General features: G+C 38.3%; 1 protein-coding gene across 10 annotated transcripts in view; it reads left to right on the forward strand.

Moving 5' to 3' along the window:
- LOC124166034 (dystrophin, isoforms A/C/F/G/H-like) overlaps positions 1–19,089 on the forward strand; it is a 957,857-nt gene that overhangs the window by 280,519 nt on the left and 658,249 nt on the right. For 9 of the 10 annotated variants that reach the window (XR_006866384.1, XM_046543616.1, XM_046543612.1 and 6 more), the window contains one exon: positions 16,753–16,914. The exons of the other annotated variant lie outside the window; for it this stretch is intronic. Coding sequence is in view for 8 of the 9 variants with exons in the window: in XM_046543616.1 (XP_046399572.1) it covers positions 16,753–16,914 (162 nt within the window). In the remaining variant the exon portion in view is untranslated. The remainder of the gene's footprint in view (positions 1–16,752; positions 16,915–19,089) is intronic. 10 annotated transcript variants of the gene reach the window in all.

Here is a 19,089-nt window from a genome sequence, read left to right on the forward strand (position 1 = left end):
TCCTAGGTATGTGCATGTAATTATTCTCGCTGACTCAAACTTACTATGGAAACAAGTCTAAGTGATGCATTCACAATCTCTGTTCACGTCTCTCATCACCATCATATTTGATAATGACCAAATCAAATCATTTCAAGGCATTTTAAACTAATGGTGCTAACTGGAATATCCAATATGTAACCATGGCTATTGGCAAATGTGTGAGGAGTCACTTTTTTATGCTTATATAACATGCACAAGTAAGAGGTCTCTTACATTCTGGCAGAGAACTCCTTGTAGGTTAATTTTATTCTCTCTTATAATTTTAGAAATCACTGTTACAACTTTCTACCCATTCGTTTACTTTAGTTGCTTTGCAATTTTTTCATTTTCATATTAGTTTATGGATTTTAAATGGAATTCTGAATTCTGCCCTACCATGTGTATTTGAGGACGTATAATGTAATTACTTACTCATGAATTTCCGAGTAATGTGCTCATCTTCCCTGGGGTGGTATAATTTTTATTTTGCAATGTGTAATCGCCTGCATCATTTGTGAACAATTAGTCATTATATTATATTGAACGCACATATAAAATGGCAAATCGATATGCCACTGACTGACTCATCAATATTTGCAGCCCAAACTGTGATAGGTGTGGGTAATTGGCTTATTGGACGCAAAAGTAAAAAAAAATTCATCGGGAGAAAAAATCTGAAAACTTGAGAAAGTCGATTGGTTTTCGAGTTATATCGACTTGAATTAACATGGGAGCCTTATGGGACTAAAACTTGTAACGTTTTTTATTTTTCTTTGATTTACTCCACTTTCAAATACACTTTAAATAAATCAATCTCGGGAGAGACACCCGTCGGCCATCACTCTTACAATGCAACTCCCCCTTCCATACACCTCCTCCCGCGCCGTCCACAACCACAACAATCACCTCCCTCCACCTCTGCTGCTTATTATTACCTTCCCCGGTTCACGTCACACCAAAATCCACAACAAACAACTTAAATTTATAATTACATTTGCCCCATTAAAATAATGAGTTGGAATTACATGGAAGGAATTATTTTAAAGCCTTCAAAATGAGTACTGTCGCGGCCCCAACGCCTTCAAACTTTAGCCTTCCTCTAAATAAATTCTATACAAGAGTATATATGGCGTTACAGCAGAAATTAAATATGAATTCATCAATATTAACCAACATACATAAATATAGCATCTCCTCTATTCACTCATGATAAGTGATACACCACATAAAAGAGTCTCTCCCATTTCTTCCTTGTTTAGATAGGCAAATTAACACATAACCAATGAAAATCTTATTCACGTATTTTAAAAACAAGAACACATTATATAAAACGATGTTATTAAGTGATACATTGAACGTGAATATAAAATGCAAATAACTAAACGCTCCGTCCTCTTCTCAACATTCATTCTCACTTTGAACCCTTTAAATCACTGGATAATCAACAGGCCATACACATTTTCACTCCACAACACTTAAAGTTCCTTCATGCTATCTAATCTCCCTCCTTCCGGCTCAATTTACGTCACCAGCCCATTCACACATAAACAAACACGAATAAAATACAGGCAACATGACATTGAATATACACGCAACTGAAAAAATAATAGAATGAGACCTACATTGTAAGCAAATCCACTTATCTCCTATTTTAAATTTTACTCTCTTCCTCTTCATGTTGAATTAAAACTTTTGGGCTATGTCGCCGCGTCAGATTTTGGGTGGCCCCAACGTTTCCCAACCGATGCTGGTCGCTTTCTCAAGGGAATCTGAAGAGGTGGGATTTAAAATTGGTATATATAGGTATACGTGTCAGGTGGTGGGGGGAGGGGAGTGAGAGGTTGGAGGAGTAGGTTTTCGATTATTTTTGCCGATTACGGGTTGCCAAGTACGGCTGATTTTAAGGCCAGTGTCTCTGTTAAAGTTGTTTTTCTCCTCTTTAGATATTTCTATTGCTTCTCTTACGAGTCTCTGTTTAAAGCCTTTCACTCTCGCAACAATTTTTGCTTCCTTAAGGTCGATTGTGTGGCCCAGCGCTGCGTGTTCGGCTACTGCGGACTTCGTTGACTGCCCCAGTCGAATTGCTCTCTCGTGCTCCTCTAGACGTGTTTTAACCGATCTGCCTGTTTCGCCGATATAGTTCTTCCCACAGGTCTGGCAAGGAATTCGGTATACCCCTTCGACTTGTAGTGGAGTTCTATCCTTGACGGTTTTCAATAGATGCTTTATCTGTACGTGAGGCGAGAATATTGTCCTTATCTGGAATTTGCGTAGGATATTTCCTATTCTGTCAGTCGTCCCCTTAATGTATGGCAGGAAGGCTTTCTTCTGGTCGCTGAGGTCATTAACAGAGGAGTTCGCTGCTTCTGCGGTGTTTATTTTGATCTCATTGTTCTTTCTGATAACTTTATTAAATGTTCGAGAGATAACTCTGTCGTCGAATCCATTTGCCCGTAGAATGGCCTCTAGCTTCTTCCTCTCTTCGGCAAAGTTGTTCTGGTCGCTTATTTTGTAGGAGCGGTGAATTAACGTGTTGACCACTCCATTTATTTGCGCTGGATGATGGTGAGATAAGGCGTGCAGGTACCGATTTGTTGCTGTAGGTTTTCGATACACTGCATGCCCCAATGTTCCGTCCTTCTTCTTTTCCACGAGGACATCTAAGAATGGAAGTTTTCCGCCTTCCTCCACCTCCATTGTAAACTTTATGTTGCTGTTGATCCCGTTCAAATAAGTAAAAAATTCCTGAAGCTTTTCTTTGCCGTGCGTCCAAATGATAAAAGTGTCGTCGATATATCTCACCCAAATCTTCGGCTTGTAGGGGGCGTTCTGAATGGCTGTATCTTCTATGTGCTCCATGAATATATTTGCAATTGCTGGGGAGAGAGGGGAACCCATCGCTGCTCCAGACGTCTGTTGATAAAAATTATTCCTCCACCGGAAGAAAGTGCTCTTGAGGCAAATCTCTGTCATCTTGGCGATGTTTTCTCCGAACCTGTCTTTTATGATATTTATCGCCTCGTCACAAGGAATATTTGTGAAGAGCGATGTTACGTCAAAGCTGACTAGGATGTCTTCTTCTTTGACCTTGACGCCACTAATGATCTGAAGAAAATGTTGCGAGTTTTTCACGAAAGATTTAGCGTCTTCTACTGCGGGCTGTAAGATCGGTGCCAGATATTTCGCTAGTTTATATGCTGTGGGAAGAACTATATCGGCGAAACAGGCAGATCGGTTAAAACACGTCTAGAGGAGCACGAGAGAGCAATTCGACTGGGGCAGTCAACGAAGTCCGCAGTAGCCGAACACGCAGCGCTGGGCCACACAATCGACCTTAAGGAAGCAAAAATTGTTGCGAGAGTGAAAGGCTTTAAACAGAGACTCGTAAGAGAAGCAATAGAAATATCTAAAGAGGAGAAAAACAACTTTAACAGAGACACTGGCCTTAAAATCAGCCGTACTTGGCAACCCGTAATCGGCAAAAATAATCGAAAACCTACTCCTCCAACCTCTCACTCCCCTCCCCCCACCACCTGACACGTATACCTATATATACCAATTTTAAATCCCACCTCTTCAGATTCCCTTGAGAAAGCGACCAGCATCGGTTGGGAAACGTTGGGGCCACCCAAAATCTGACGCGGCGACATAGCCCAAAAGTTTTAATTCAACATGACGAGCACCCGCGAAAGTTTTAACGAAGAATCTCTTCCTCTTGTCTCTCTTCCTTCTTCTCTCCACCCGATTTTTGTCCTTTCTTATGTTATTTTCGCGTATCCTAAATATATCATTCCCGATCTTCTCAGAGTCACTTTCTCCTACTGATCTAAGCCATTTGTCCCTTAATCGCTCCGATTTCTTCCCGAAATGAGCCTCCATTGTCGTGAACTCGGTTATGTGATTGTTTCCTTCCGCCATCATGGAATTGACAAGGTGCTGTCGCTCCGGTTGGCGCGCCTCCGCTACATTGTTTAGTGCAGGCCGCTGATCAGCTGATCTCTCGCCCGGCCGGTGAACGTATCCATCGCCGCGAAAGTTATTATCTCGTCGTCCCTCTCTCTGCTGGCTCGACGCTTGCCACTCCCGTCGCTGTGATTTCTTCGAGTCCCATCCGTGCTGCTGGCTGTGCTGGAACGCGCCTCCCGACGTCCTCTACGCACGCTCCTCACAGGGTCCCGATGTATGCCCCCCATCGAACGTCGGAACCCTCAACTGCACCGCGGATGCCACTGCGACGCCGGGTCTTGTGCTTTCCTCACGCACGATGCGTTGGGCTGCTTCTTTATCTAGCACAGCTGCTTTTGTGGTGGATTGTTGTCCTAGCTCGTCCTCTATCTTATTGAGTCTTTCCTCCACGTTCTCATGCAAATTCACGTAACTCGCTTCTAACTTTTGGACCTTGACCTTGCTCACCTCCAGCCTCGCTCCTACTCCATTAATTTTATTCGCGACACCTTCGTATATCTCTACCAGCGCCCCCTCTATTTTGGCAAGCCTCTCATCATAGCGATGTTCGAATGTTGCAAAACGTTCCTGCGTCCGCCTCAGCTCTCCTGCTATTTCTTCCAAAAACTTCCTGTTCCTATCCTCTGCTTCTTTTTCCTTTCTCCCTTCTTTTTCTTCTCTTTCCCTATCTCTTTTATCTTGTTCTTCCCTAAATTGCTCCCACATTTCTGTATCTCTTCTAGCTTGCTCTTCCCTCAGCTCTCCTGCTATTTCTTTCAAAAGCTTCCTGTTCCTTTCCTCTGCTTCTTTTTCCTTTCTCCCTTCTTTTTCTTCTCTTTCCCTATCTCTTTTCTCTTGTTCTTCCCTAAATTGCCTAAATAGCGCTTGCATCTCAATTACCATCGGTTCCTCACTATTGACGCTAAACTCATACGTACTTATATCTATTCCCTCTTCTTCTAGCGTGTGTAATAATCGCTGCTGCAATTCTGGCTTGGTTCCCCCTACTAACAAGTTCCTCTCTCGCAATACTTGCCGTAGCTCTGCCGACTTCAGCTCCGGAAATTTCTTCGTTTTGCCCGCCATTTTCTTTCTTCACTTCTTCGGGATGGTCCTCTTTCTCTCGGGTTCTCGTGGTCTCACCTCTCGAGTAGTCAGGCCCCTCACGTTGGGCGCCAAAATGTAACGATTTTTATTTTTCTTTGGTTTACTCCACTTTCAAATACACTTTAAATAAATCAATCTCGGAAGAGACACCCGTCGGCCATCACTCTTACAATGCAACTCCCTCCCATACACCTCCTCCCGCGCCGTCCACAACCACAACAATCACCTCCCTCCACCTCTGCTGCTTATTATTACCTTCCCCGGTTCACGTCACACCAAAATCCACAACAAACAACTTAAATTTATAATTACAAACTTTTTCGCTTTTAGTTTGTGCTTTTAAACATTTGAGGAACATGATATTCAGTGGACATAAACTAGATTTTTTGGTCGATTTTTTGGTACGGTTGTCATGGCAACCAATTGATATTTAGTATTTTTTATTATTTTTTGAAAGTTTTCTATACTTTTCTTATGGGAAAATTTTAGGATTTTTTTTACCAACTTGCAATAATCGTAGGACAAATTCCTTGAAATACAAGGTGTAGGATTTTTTGTTGATTTTTTGGCTATCTTGGAATTTTCGTACGTCGAAACAATTCCGAGGAATAAACGATTTCGATTTTACATTGTCGTGATTGGCAAATTTTCAAACTCGGATTTCGGTGTTGAGACATGTGCCATATGAAAATTTGGAATCTCCTGGAAAAACGGTTGAGGGTACATTGTACCCTCACGTTCTACCCTGCTTTTCTCATAACCATCTTGATTAATTCATAATAAAATTCCGAAAAATATCCTACACGCGATAAATCATTGTCGCCATTTTTTGTGGAGCATACAATCTTGAATAGCTTAGCAACCATTCAAGCTAGATGAATGAAATTTTCAGGGTATTACTTTTATAAAAAAGTTCAACTTTTGCAATGATGGCCATTTCGCTCGATCGATTCATGTGCGAGTTATATCGATACTAATCTCCTTAGTTACGCTTTAACCGCTAATAAGTTTGTTGTTATGCAAGGTATGAATATGAAATTCATATATATTACTACTCTAAATGTATGTTATCCGACAAAATTTGAATCAAGCAGATCGAATGATTAGAGCCAAAGTAATTATCGATCCAAGTGTGCATTCGATAGATCCCTTTTTTAGACTTATTTACATAGTTACGGGGATATAAATTTTAATAATTTGTTATGATAGAAAAGCTCTATGCACACATACAAATAATTTTGATGGGTAACAATTCCTAATTAAAATATATCGATACGAAATCATATGGATAGGACTCATTTTCTTCTTTGCTATTGACCGTACCTCTCCGAAATTTTCAGGGTAGTACCTGATTGGTAATATAGATGTTTCGTTATAGCAAGGGCTCCATGGCAATCATAGTTATCATTTTATATCCACATTTAATTTCAATGTAAAGTAAATGGCGATACACTCATATCGTTTTTACGTACGATTTCATTCAGGATTTCGAAGTGGTTGCTAAGGCTGGAAGTGATTGTTGATGTCTGGTAAACCAACTCTACTACACGTAAGCATAACCTATTCATTTTTTTGGTTTAAACATTGTCTTCTTTTTTTTACTTTCAACGACGTTTGCACGCATTACACCATTTCGCAATGCTTAACTATATTTATGTACTTATTATATTCGATCGTTTTTAACAGTTTTAATTTCCCTTCAATAATATAGCTTCTTTCCAAAATTACATACCTACTATATTATGCATCATTGAAATACAAAAAATTCAATATTCAAGGCACATCCTTACCTATTCTTTCATCAAATCATTTCAGCTGCATTATTGATTGCCTAATGTGCGGAATAATTTCAATCATAGTATGTAACCAGTAATACTGACCATTGTACACCAGGGTTGTTTTTACTTAATCACACGAAATTACAGATAGTACAATTCATTACGAGTTTTTAAAACTTATCTTATCTTGGGCAATTAGGCCATCGATATGTAATAGCAATGCAAAGTAAAGGGGAAAAACCTCAAATCCTCCTCAATACGATTCTATTTGTGGGAGATGAACGACATTTTAATGGTAAAATCCTTATCACGTAGCTCATATTTGTGAATGATTGGCGCTCCAAATAATCAATTTTTCTGCGAGTAAGATCAGATCGACTTTTTTCGTATTCTCGACTTTTTGCTAATATATATATTTTTCATTTCATGAGATACAATGCTGAAACTCACATTGAATGTTATTATTAAGCTACCCAATAAAATTATTGTTAAATCTTGCAGATAATGATTGTGTAAATAAAGTTTGTACCAATGAAATGGTACAATTGATAGTTGCACACAGCAACATCACTATTGTGTGTACGAAAATAAAATTCATAAAGTGTACCTGGGCAGCAATATATTAATGGTAGTACATATTACCATTATTATCATTTATTATTACCCATATCACTAAAGTGTTGAGATGTATTGATTAAAATATGTATCGATACCATCAAATACAGTGGAACCTCGTTAAAGCGAGTACGGGCTATAGCGACACTCCCGCTATAACGATAGATTGCCGATGAACCGTCAATTGACCCCATAATAAGCGTGTTAATAAATTCGTTTTTACCAGACCCTTCTGGTGTTGGCTCTCGCCATAGCGAGGGTTTCACCGCCGGAAGACTTTCATCAAGACTCCTTAACCTCCGTAATTGCTAGCGATCTGTTAGAAATGAAGTTAATGGAGTGCTCAGTCTCAAATTTATGTGGTAAACTGTCGTTCGATAAATAAGTAGTTAATTTTGGTGAAAATATTGTGGCATTAGCATTCGCGAATGCTTAATCTTCTTTTGTTCCTCGGGCGGCAGAAAGCAGTCGGCAGCATACCCGCACGTGCGTGAGTTGCGTGAATAGAAAGCATTTGATGGCAGTCACCATGGCCAAAAAAAACACCAAACACGTCTAAGCGAGAAAATAAAAATATAGGAGTAATATGAGAGTGTCGAAATTAATTTATCTTCCTATTCGCTCTGCAAAATTAAAAAAAAAACAAAAGCGCCCAAGGAATGCAGACGATGAAGAGTTATAAGGAGCTTTGTTCGGGTGGTTTTGCCCATTCAAATCTGCGGGAACTTCTGAGAAAGGGGCTACGCCCAAGCCTGAAGCGGAGTATTTTAGGGATAGATTGCGAATCGAGAATTTTAAGAGCGCGGAAGGTTGATTATACTAATGCGAAGCACCAAAGCGTTATCTCCCCTCACAATTGCTGGTGATGCCTGCGGTGTAAACCTGACGTCGTGGAAGAAAGGACTCCGATCATAAGTATCTTTAGAAGTATTCCCCGCGTCATATAACATAGACGAAACGGAACTTTTTTTTACATACAAGTCCCCGACAAAACCCTTGCAGTATGAGTTATTTCTTGCAATGATGCCTCTAAAGGTAGGTAGTGCGCCTTAGCGATGATGTAGGATGTACGAAGCAATGATACTCAGCGTGAATTGTCCGGATGGACGTATTTATTCTCCGTTACGGATTTACAAGGGTGAACTATTCGGGTCACTGGTCGGAGTCGTTCTGGCGCTCTCTTTTGTCACGTGGGTAGCCGAGCATCCCCTGGTGGCCGCTGGAAGAACTCACAGAACAACTAACTCTCGTTTGCACTGCCGTGGTAAACTCGGTGTATCATTTCAAATACGTCGCGAGCGTAACACTCAAAAAGAAACTTTTTTTCAACAAAGGCAATTTTAATCACGTCATTTTTCAAGGTTAGCAAACTTTTTACCGTAGATGATGAAGATATTACATTATCTGATAGAAAAAGTCTTCCAAGGCGGGAACGTTATACAACCTTCCACCGTTTTCGCCTGTAGAAACAAATGTAATGCGTTATTTCACTTCACTGCCGCTTAACGTACAGAAACAATAAACACACACCAATGGAAACCTTTGAGGCATTAAATAACCGCGATACTGTTTTATCAGTTAATTTTTGAATTTTCAGTGGAAAATACCAAAATAATAGAATGATCACGTAAATGAACTAATTAAGTGCATAGAAAAATGACTTTGTCGGTTGTGCATTAGCATAATATTTGACGAAACAATGCTTTCCATGATTTTTATTCAGTGCGGCGCTTATAAATTGTTTGAATAGTTAGTCGTTGTTTGAGTAAGGAAATTTAGTGATGCAAAAAACATCGCCTTTCGTCTGGATTTATGCTTACGTTTATCGGATCGATGTTTATCTGTCGCCGCACCACTCCTGTTTCTGTATATCTGTTCGCAACAGGTATATTGGCTATTATTTGCTCCACCTCCGGTAAAGCGACAATTCGCTATAGCGAGTGTTTATTAGTGCACCGTGGGGTGTCGTTATATCGAGGTTGCACTGTATCTCCTATAGTATTATAGGCACGTATCCTTAATTAATAGATAATTATGACGCTGTGAATATTTCATAAGTAATCGTCCATAATAATTTGGGCCCCTTTTTTGCAATCATATAATAACAATACCTATTTTCAGTGTAAGGTAAATGGAAATAATGCTGTGATCATTTTACGTACGATTGAATTCACATTTTCAATGTGGTTGCTAAGGCTGGATGTGACTGTTGAAGCCTGCTTATCCAACTCCAATTCGCCCAATGCTGTTTTAAGACGCTGATTGTTTATGGTAACGGAGACTATTTCTTCACGTAATTCATGGCTTAAAAAATTTTTACGTGGGAATTGTATGGGATTCAAATAATAGGGAATCGATATCTAATGATGGTCGCGTAAGGCATCACAAAAATGAATGCCATAGCCAATAAATGAATACTTCTGGCCAATATAATTTGCAGTGAAAGTGTAGTGATTATGAAAACATCTTGCGCTCCCGTTTGTGTAAACCGTCTAACGCTGATTTGCGTTTGTGGCGCCATCTATACCGTAACAATAAAAACATGTTTTAGCTATTTTAATGTATATTGTTAATGAAAATAACTAATGTGCCTCGACTTTGCGCCTTGATATTTTTCGTTCCTCTTGCCATCTCTTCCTCACTAAATACCTGGTTTTGGAATAGCTAATTTTGTGGCTGTTTGTGAAAATAAATTACAGGTCAGGTGATAGCTATCTTTCACGTTATTCCGCGTTCATATAGTTATGAATAGATGAGCATGTCTATGAATTGTCGAATTTTTATAAATATACCTCAAGGAATATGCGAATGCTGGGTTTTTGGGACAGAATGTTTGTGGCGCCTTCTCCCGCTTGAAATGTGATAACATATGATAGATCCTCGGCTTTAGGGATTATGTCTTAGAAATTAACTTGAGCAGCTGGGCATTGATATTAATTAGTCTCACTTGGTTTATTTAAAAAAATTCTGTTTTAATTTGTTTAAGTTTTTTGGGTTCAAACCCTCATAATCAGAAATAGAGGAGCTACAATCCGATGGGTAAGTGCTATAATACGAAAAATCAGTGATGTTTCGCAATTTCATGCATCATTAATTTTATATTTCTCTCCATTACGTAAATATTCAGTTCAAAAAGTCCTCTCAACGCTTACATCATTGTGGTTACTGAGATGACCTTAAGTATTGTTGAGGGCAATTGAGCGTGTTGTTCGTCTATTCCGCCCATTTCAACGGCATTTTGAGTGGTTTTTTCCGATTTTTAAGCAACTTATGGACCCAATGCTTGAACACATGTGACATAAATATGTTCCCACCCCACTCCAAAAAACCCGCTTGATGAATTCAAGCGCTCATCGACTCGTTTCATTATATGTTCCATTCCTGAAGCACCAGTATTTTTTGACTTCAACGTTTTTTATTCATAATATCATTTCCAATTGGCTTTCCCTGCATTAGATTTTCTCCACAGCCCACCCACTGTTTTCACAACAAATCTCGATCCTTATATCATAGTATCCTTCCATTCACCACGTCTCCCTTTTGACCTCCCAGTCAGCAGAAAAGATATTGTACCCCATTATTTCCCTAATTTTACACAGGTAAAATTGTGGTAAAAGATGGGTAACCTGCTTGTTAACGGGTAAAATATGTATCTGTAAATTTAAGTGGTAAAATTCGGGTAATTTCATGGTAAAACACATGTAAAATTTGTACTTTTTCTGGTTAAAACTTCCCGATGCGACGTCAGAGCCATCTGTGGAGCTTTAAAATAAACATGACGACACACCCTCAATCGGTGCTATTGTCAACTAACAGTACATAGCTTTAATGTGTGATAGGCATTCATATGCACGATAAATGAACGAAATCGACATTGATATTGAAGAATAACTGTTTATTGAATAACAAAAAGTCACTCAATATACAAATACGACATTTATAATAGGAAATAACCACTTGGTGAAAGAGAAATGATAACAAAAATAAAACCCACATTCATGAGGACATACATACTCGAAGAAAGAGAAATGACCGAAATAAATAACAGTTATGTTTTAAGAGGAATTGCCGATTTGATTTCTTTTAAAATAGAAACAATGTTAAACTTGGAACTAATTTTCTTCCGTTGAGCACTCGGTGACAACAGCTTCCACTCTGAACTCTTCAGGGCATTACGAGGAAACAAATTCACCCAAACGAGAATCCTAAAAACTGCTTTTCCAAACTTTTTTCACCTGAAATTTTCAATAAAATCACTGTAAATAAAGAGCGCTACGCTTCAGCAGAGGTTGAGGGAACAAAATTTCATGTTATATTGGTTATTAAAAAGTATATTATCTCACCATGGCATCACAACAAAAAGTGATGCAACTCTCTGGTCAAATTTTCCACTGAATTATATTTTACTGTTTTCAGCATCGTATCAGGTAACTTAGTTTAGTTTACTTCATGCTCCAGTAATAGATAGAAATTTTTAATTTCACATTACTTCGGCGCTTGCAGTCGCGTTCATATTCCTCCTTAATTGTTTATTTGTTAACTTGTAGCCAACGTTACGGTCCACTAGTCGCAAATCACAGTTGAGGATTCAACATAGCCAACCATCAAGATGTGAATTCAATCTTTCATATAATCATTTTAGCAAAAATAATTATCTGATGAAAATTAGTACTCTTCCCTATGTATCTACGAAAATAAGCAAGTAATTTTTAACTACTTGAATTTTTGTTAATGACTGCAGCCTTTCATCGATAGGGTGTATATACAGTAAAACCTCTATGTAGTGAACCTCTTTACATCGTAAACCTCCATACTTCGTACCAACTCTATGGTCCCGTCAGATTTACATGTAAATTTATGGGCAAACCTCTATATAGTGAACCTCTTTATATCGTAAAACCTCCATATATCGTACCAACAAGACAGCCCCGCGACGGCCTAACTACCTCCGCAAATCGTACCGAGACAACTAGAGACCATTATTGCAGCCGCGATTACCTACATGGAATGACATTTTCAACGATAAATGTTTCACGCTTATTTTTTTCTTATACACCTTTAATAATTTTCACGTTAACCATTAGTTAGGACATCCAACTATCCTAATCATATTAGGTGACGGTAAATGAAGACAGAACACATCATTTTCTCTCGAATCATGGTCAAAATCGTGCAATAGCACTCGCTTTCTTTTACTGATGGCTTTATTTTCTTGTAAAAGCCTACACACTATGTTAAGTTAATAACAGAGGCGACCAGCACAGCCTATAATCACTTGCTGACGGAAATATTTCAACTAACTTCACTCCCATCCATGGAGACAGAATTTCTCGACCGCATTGCTACTTCCGCTTCTAAAATGAAAATATTTCATGAATTTTCCGCGACTTGAAATAAATCAAATAAAGTTTTGCAATTATTTTATTCCCATATTTTCTCAGTGTAGCACTTTCTTACTACCGCCTTGGTAATTTTTTCGATGCTTTCGTGAACAATCGTATTTTAAAATTTATTGCGCTCAGCGACAGTCATATGTCTTGCCTGCGTATTTTTGCCGCTAAATCTGACTTTTCCATCGGGAGTCCGGGACGTCAATTTCTAGCAATACTGAACGAACATCAATCCATGCGCGACAGTGTTAGGTGAAGGAGACAGCTAATTAGCTGATATGCGGTAGGGCAATGAAATTTTTTACCGTTGCCGCCGCATTCTAAAGTAGTTCGCCCAGCATTCTCACCGGGAAATCACGTTCTTTCCCAGACCTAGCGTTTCTGTGTGCCCTTGACAGAGTTTTTCTTCGGAACGCTACGTGCATTGTATTTTGGAGAGAGGGAATTCAACAAAATTTTCAAAATTACGCTCAATTTTTGTCTATTTTTTGCAGTAGTCACGTGTTTATTTATTTTTTTATAATCTTTAACAAGTCACATGTTATAAGAATGATAAATCAATTCTAAAAGATATAATAAGGAGTATTTTCAATTATTTGCCATAAAATATGAAAAAATATGAAAATTACTTAATTAATCATAGGCTGATGATGGATTCGAGAAGTAAAAGAAGGCGACTGCTTGACATTACCACATAATTAGCAATTTTCCTAGCCATCAACGAGTAAGGGCAGAAGGCAGCACTTGACCTTTGGAATACCATCATTCACCCTCACATCTATTTTAAACAACCGAGGAAAAACAGAAGAAACTGTATATCTAGGCTGCACAAATAAAAAAACTCAGGCAGTTAAATACGAGGATGAAGAAATAATTATGTTTAGAAATATAAAACTATTGTTCTTTCCTCCGAACACTATTAGTAAATTACCCTTAGACCAGGGAATTATTTCTTAGACCAAAAAGCATTAACGAAAACAGCTAGTGATTTATTTATAGTGAAAATGACATTAAAAAGTGCTCGCGGAATTGAAAACATTATTTCGAAAGAGTTTGAAAAAAATTTTAAGCAAACCCATTAACTAATTTATTTTCTAAAAAGGCCTCTTGAACAATTTACTTTTACCTCTGTGTAATCATTAAATTGTAAATATATGTTCACTTATGCATACCTATATGTTTAAATATATTAATATAATGGCTTTAAAGACAGTAGCACCTTTCATTTCCCAAGGATATGAAAAAATGGTGCCTACCACTAAAACCTCTCTATAGTGAACCTCCATACATCAAATTGCCCAAATTTTGGTCCCCTCCATTACGATGTAAAGAGGTTTTACTGTAATGTGAAACTATTTGCAAAATGAAATCGAAAATAATTTGAAAAATATCACTACAGTGTCGCTGTGGATATATTGAACTTTATTATTCTACTTTAAACTTTTCTCAACCTCATACAATTCAGTAAATGCCTCACTATATATTTTTCATTCTTCACTGTTGGCAATTCTGCTTACGAGTAATAACTTGGCAAAGAAAGGGTAAAGGTTGCTAGAGTAAATTTGCCCCAAATTACCATAATAATTTCCGTCTAAAATATCTTTTTGTGCTGACTGGGCTGCCTTCTAGCGTCCTTCAAAGAGTTCCGTCCCAACAACCCTCCCTCCACAGCTGACCCTCGATAATCCCCGAATGAGGCGCCAAGGCCCAACTGTGTGAAAATGGGTGAGAAAGATAAACAAAGAAGAACTTGACGGGCCATAAAGAGTAGTAGGGGAAACTGGGTAGGGTCAGTAACTGAATGTGAGAATAGCCAATGGTGAAGTTTATTTGGTGAGAAGAAAGAATTGAGATTACAAATACACGAAGGTGCTGTGGGAGCAATGGTTAGGACGAGGATGCGCTAATTACCCGGAAATTCGCATGTAAGTAATTATATATGTCCCCAAATTTGCATGGTAAGGCACAATGCGGAGTTCCATTAAAAATCTATAAACTAATATGAAAATGAAAAAATCACAAAGTAAGTAAAGTAAACGAATGGGGATGAGTTGTAACAGTGATTTCTAAAATTATAAGAGAGAAAAACAATTTGTCTTCACCGAGACTGGAACCCGGGACGCTCATGGCAGGAGTCACCGGACCAGAACCATAGGCCACACCACATAGAACTCAGCACATAGGGAATGAGAGGGTGGGATGACTGGAGGGAAGTCATGGTGCACGAAATATTTACTTGCAAATGTCTCTTGAATATGGGCAATATGGAAGAAAGTCATGACACTTTTTATACCTTACCTATAAAGTTTCAGAAAATAATATCGGCATCCAGATCGTGAACATCACTCTTGCGATGTTTTCTTGTTTGTAATAAGGACTCACTAATTGGAAAAAAATACATGACAGTGAACTGTTTTTTAGCCAAAATAAAAAAAAAAACTTTCCAGTAAAAATTCCAGGAAAAGATATCAATCTGTTGTAAAAAAATATCATATTTGTAATTATGATAGAGGTTGGCAACTTGTAGGTGTTAAAATTTTCTCTGTGAAAAATTGGCATTTTAAGGCTTTATCATGAGGAATTAATTTTTATTTCCTTGGAAAATTTGTTTTCAAATTGTGGTTGTATCTGGATTAGGTTTATTATAAATTATGCATTCCATAGTTTGATCTACTTAGTATAAATTTACATACATGTGTAGAGGGAAATTTTCATGTTTCCAGATTTGACCTTATTGACTTTTGAGTTAGTTTCTGTGTATGTCCTCCAATCCTGCTGCCTGTCTTGCTCTGTGTTGCAAAAAATTGTGCCCTAATTTAAAACCTATTCCTAAATGTCATGTGATTGTCAAGTGTGACTCTGAAATTTGGCCAGAAATATTTTTACGTGGCAAGTATCTAGTTGTGATATAGACCTCAAGTGGTTGTTCGTGGAATGTACCATGCTGAAGGAGTAAATAACTGTGTAGCTGTAATTTCTAGAATATCAGTATCGAAACTGGTTCTGCATTAAACACACCTATTTCTGCTAGAAAACTGAAAGATCGACATTTTGCATTTATCACTGAATGGTTGTATCATTTCAGCCCTGAATTTTTTATTTCATAACATTGGTGTTTCCTTAGTTCATCATTGTCACTAATATGCTGTTGAAGATAATTCCTGCACCCATCAGCTGAAATTATTGACAGCGACTGTGACATTAACAAGTGTATTGAACAGGCAGTAACTGATGTGGACTCAAGCATAAATAAATCTTTTGCTGTTTCACCTGCTTCAAACTATTTTGCCAAATTTAAATTGTCAATGTTTGTATGCCCTAAGGTTGTTTTGAGGAAGCTGAATTGATTACATTTTTTATTATGTTGCATATTCAGAAATCAACAACATTATAGCTTCATGCAAAATAAAATTCAATAAGATCGGTTTTTATTTCAATATGCGGGATAACATTTTTGAATATGTATGTGGTCAATGCTCATGTGTGTGAATCTCATTATTTGATACAAGCAAGAGAGGGAAAGCAGTTGTGCAAATGGATACTTCCTTTCTTGTTATTACCCCAGAATGAAGTAGCCTGGAAGTTCATTCAACCACTCTGAGTGAACACTGTTCCTAGCTAATTTTGAAACCAAAGGCATATCTGTAATATGGATGGCTAAAGATCATTTTTACTGAAAGTTTTTTATGCTGCTTAGTGCAAATCCCTATAGTACATACTCGTAATTATTATTTTCTTTGTTTGTCTCTAACTCTGGTTTGCTTCCTCCCTCTCTGTTGCCGCACCCTTTCACTCTCTCTCTCTGTCCCTTGCTGTCCGTGTGCACGATTGCCCCCCTGCATGCTTTCTGTCGTGGCTGCATGAACAATGGGGACTCGACTGTTGCTGGGCCGAAGGCGGGGCGAAGGGGGGCCCTGCTAGAGGGGTGCGTGAGAGAAGCGCAGCGTTGGGAAGGACGGATCCTCACCCTTCAGGAGTGGGTGGGCCACGTTGATGCCCTACTAACTGCACGCTTCCACCAAGACATCACCCCAGGAGACCTCCCAGATCACGATCAGGTTTGTCTTTCTTCCTCTTGCCCCCCCCGCTCCTTGCTCTGACCACTGCGCAACTCTCAGTACAAAGGCATTGCCGTGCTGGGAGTCAGCTGAAGCCACATTGGCATCTCCCAGCATGGCCTACGGTAATCTAAGTAATATGCAAAATTCATTGTGAGAATAGTTTTGAATATTTTTTGAAGTGATTTATGTGTTGTTTTATGGTAAATATTTGATGATCTAAAGTACAGTTACATAAATGGGAGTATTATAAGCTGAGGGAAAATACTTTCCAAGTTGTATGTGCTTCCTATGTCTTCAAAAATCCTTCCTTTATTCAATTTTTCTGACTTCATAGTTGTAATTAAGGGGAAGTGTCATTCCATTGTATTGGGTTCAGTTTCTTTCTGTCTCTTTGTTTTTTTCCTTAGCATACTCAATGTGGATGCCTTGAGTATGTGTAGTTACGTGCAAATATATCATAGCACATAGAGCTTAGCCTCTCTCTGTGCTGTGGAGATTTATTGTGTCCATTTCAAGCAGCCATCTTGCTACTATCAGGAGAGATTAGTTGGGTTTGGGTGTACCCAGTGCTTGGGTTAGGGTCTACGGGTCCTGTTTTCTATGTAATTCCGAGTAGAGCCTCCCAACAAAGAATCCTCAAAAGGCAATGTGACCCAGAGAAAGGAAGGTTGGACTTGCCTTGAATGTGTGTTATCACCACTGTGGCTGTCTGTAGTGTAGTCTCAACTGTGGTAGTCTGGGATAAGCCCTACTATAACCCATTCATATCAACCTCTGCCTTGACACTTTGAGTATTTCTGGCATCAATGGTCTTTGGGTTGCATTCATTCAGGTAACCGTTTGTCTTTTCCATTCTCACTCAGAAGAATTTCACTTTGCAGCCCTTGGATGTGTGTCATTCATACTCCTTGTTTTGCAATTGCACTTTGATTGAATTTTCTTGCTGGGGAAAGTGACCATTAGCTGAAATGGTGTCATTTTGTGTTGGCGGTTTGACTGAATGACCACATTCTGAGTTGTATTAGATTATCTCTCCGTACTTAGATGCTATTATGCATATGTATTTCATTCCCCAGTTGTAGGTTTGCTCCAGGAATCTCTACTTACCTTCATGTTTACATTTTTGGATAAATATGATATTCTCTGATTTTAGAAAACTATTGTGTGCTGGCCCATGGTGAAGTGATTTATATAATACACTTGATGGACTCAGGCCAGATGGCAGCAGATTTTTCTTGAAGGCAGCAGATAGTCAACTAAGCAATGCTCTCTATTCTTTTCTTTCAATTAGCTGCCTGACTCAAAGCAACTATGTATCCTGCTAGGCTATTATATCCATGTACATATCTAAGTCTGGCTGGCGAGAGTTGTCCGATGACCCTTTGTTTAGATGTGACATGGGCGTTTCCCTTCCTCACCTCGCAACCTATTGCCCCCTACCCTCTGAACTAAACCCTTCTGCCTGTCATCTGACAACTCTTGGCAGCTGCATTGTATTTGGGAAGCTGAATTTTTATTTTCTGTCATCATGAGTCATTTTTCTGTGGTGAATGAGTTCAAGTGGTTAGTTACTAAGCTATCCACAAATTATACTTTAATGACACAAACCTTTGCTAAATGTAAAGAGAAGCATTTGAAAATGTGAAAAATTTCTTTTATGTATCAAGGTATTGTCATAGTGTGTGCTCCTTTGTTTATGTATAGTGTGCACAGCTTATTCAGTGAGGAGGTTGAATTTTGTGTTTTGAAGAAAAATCCTTGAGTCAGAAAAATCAGATGCATCAAGAATCACATCTTTTTTATTGGGGTTTTCTCATAAATCAGTTCAATGATTGATTAATGCTCTATTTGGGAATCTTTCTTTCACAATATGTTAGACAATGATTTGCTGATAATTCCTTGTGATTGCTAATGACAATATCTTTCTGTCTATGAATGAAGTTTTCTTAGTCAAAAATCAGCATAAAAATTCAATTGACATCTCAAAAAACTTTACTTGGCTACCATATTCCTCTTATCTTTATGCTTTTGGTAGATATTATGTATGATAATTTTTTTCTTGAATGCTGTGGGGAAACCACTGTCTTAAGCTTATGCATGAGCCAGTTCAATAAATTCTTTTGCTAAAATTAACAATTCCTACTTAATGATAGGCGGAAGGATTGTTTTAAA

This window comes from Ischnura elegans, chromosome 9 (assembly GCF_921293095.1).
Source record: "Ischnura elegans chromosome 9, ioIscEleg1.1, whole genome shotgun sequence".
Classification (NCBI taxonomy): Eukaryota; Metazoa; Arthropoda; class Insecta; order Odonata; family Coenagrionidae; genus Ischnura; species Ischnura elegans.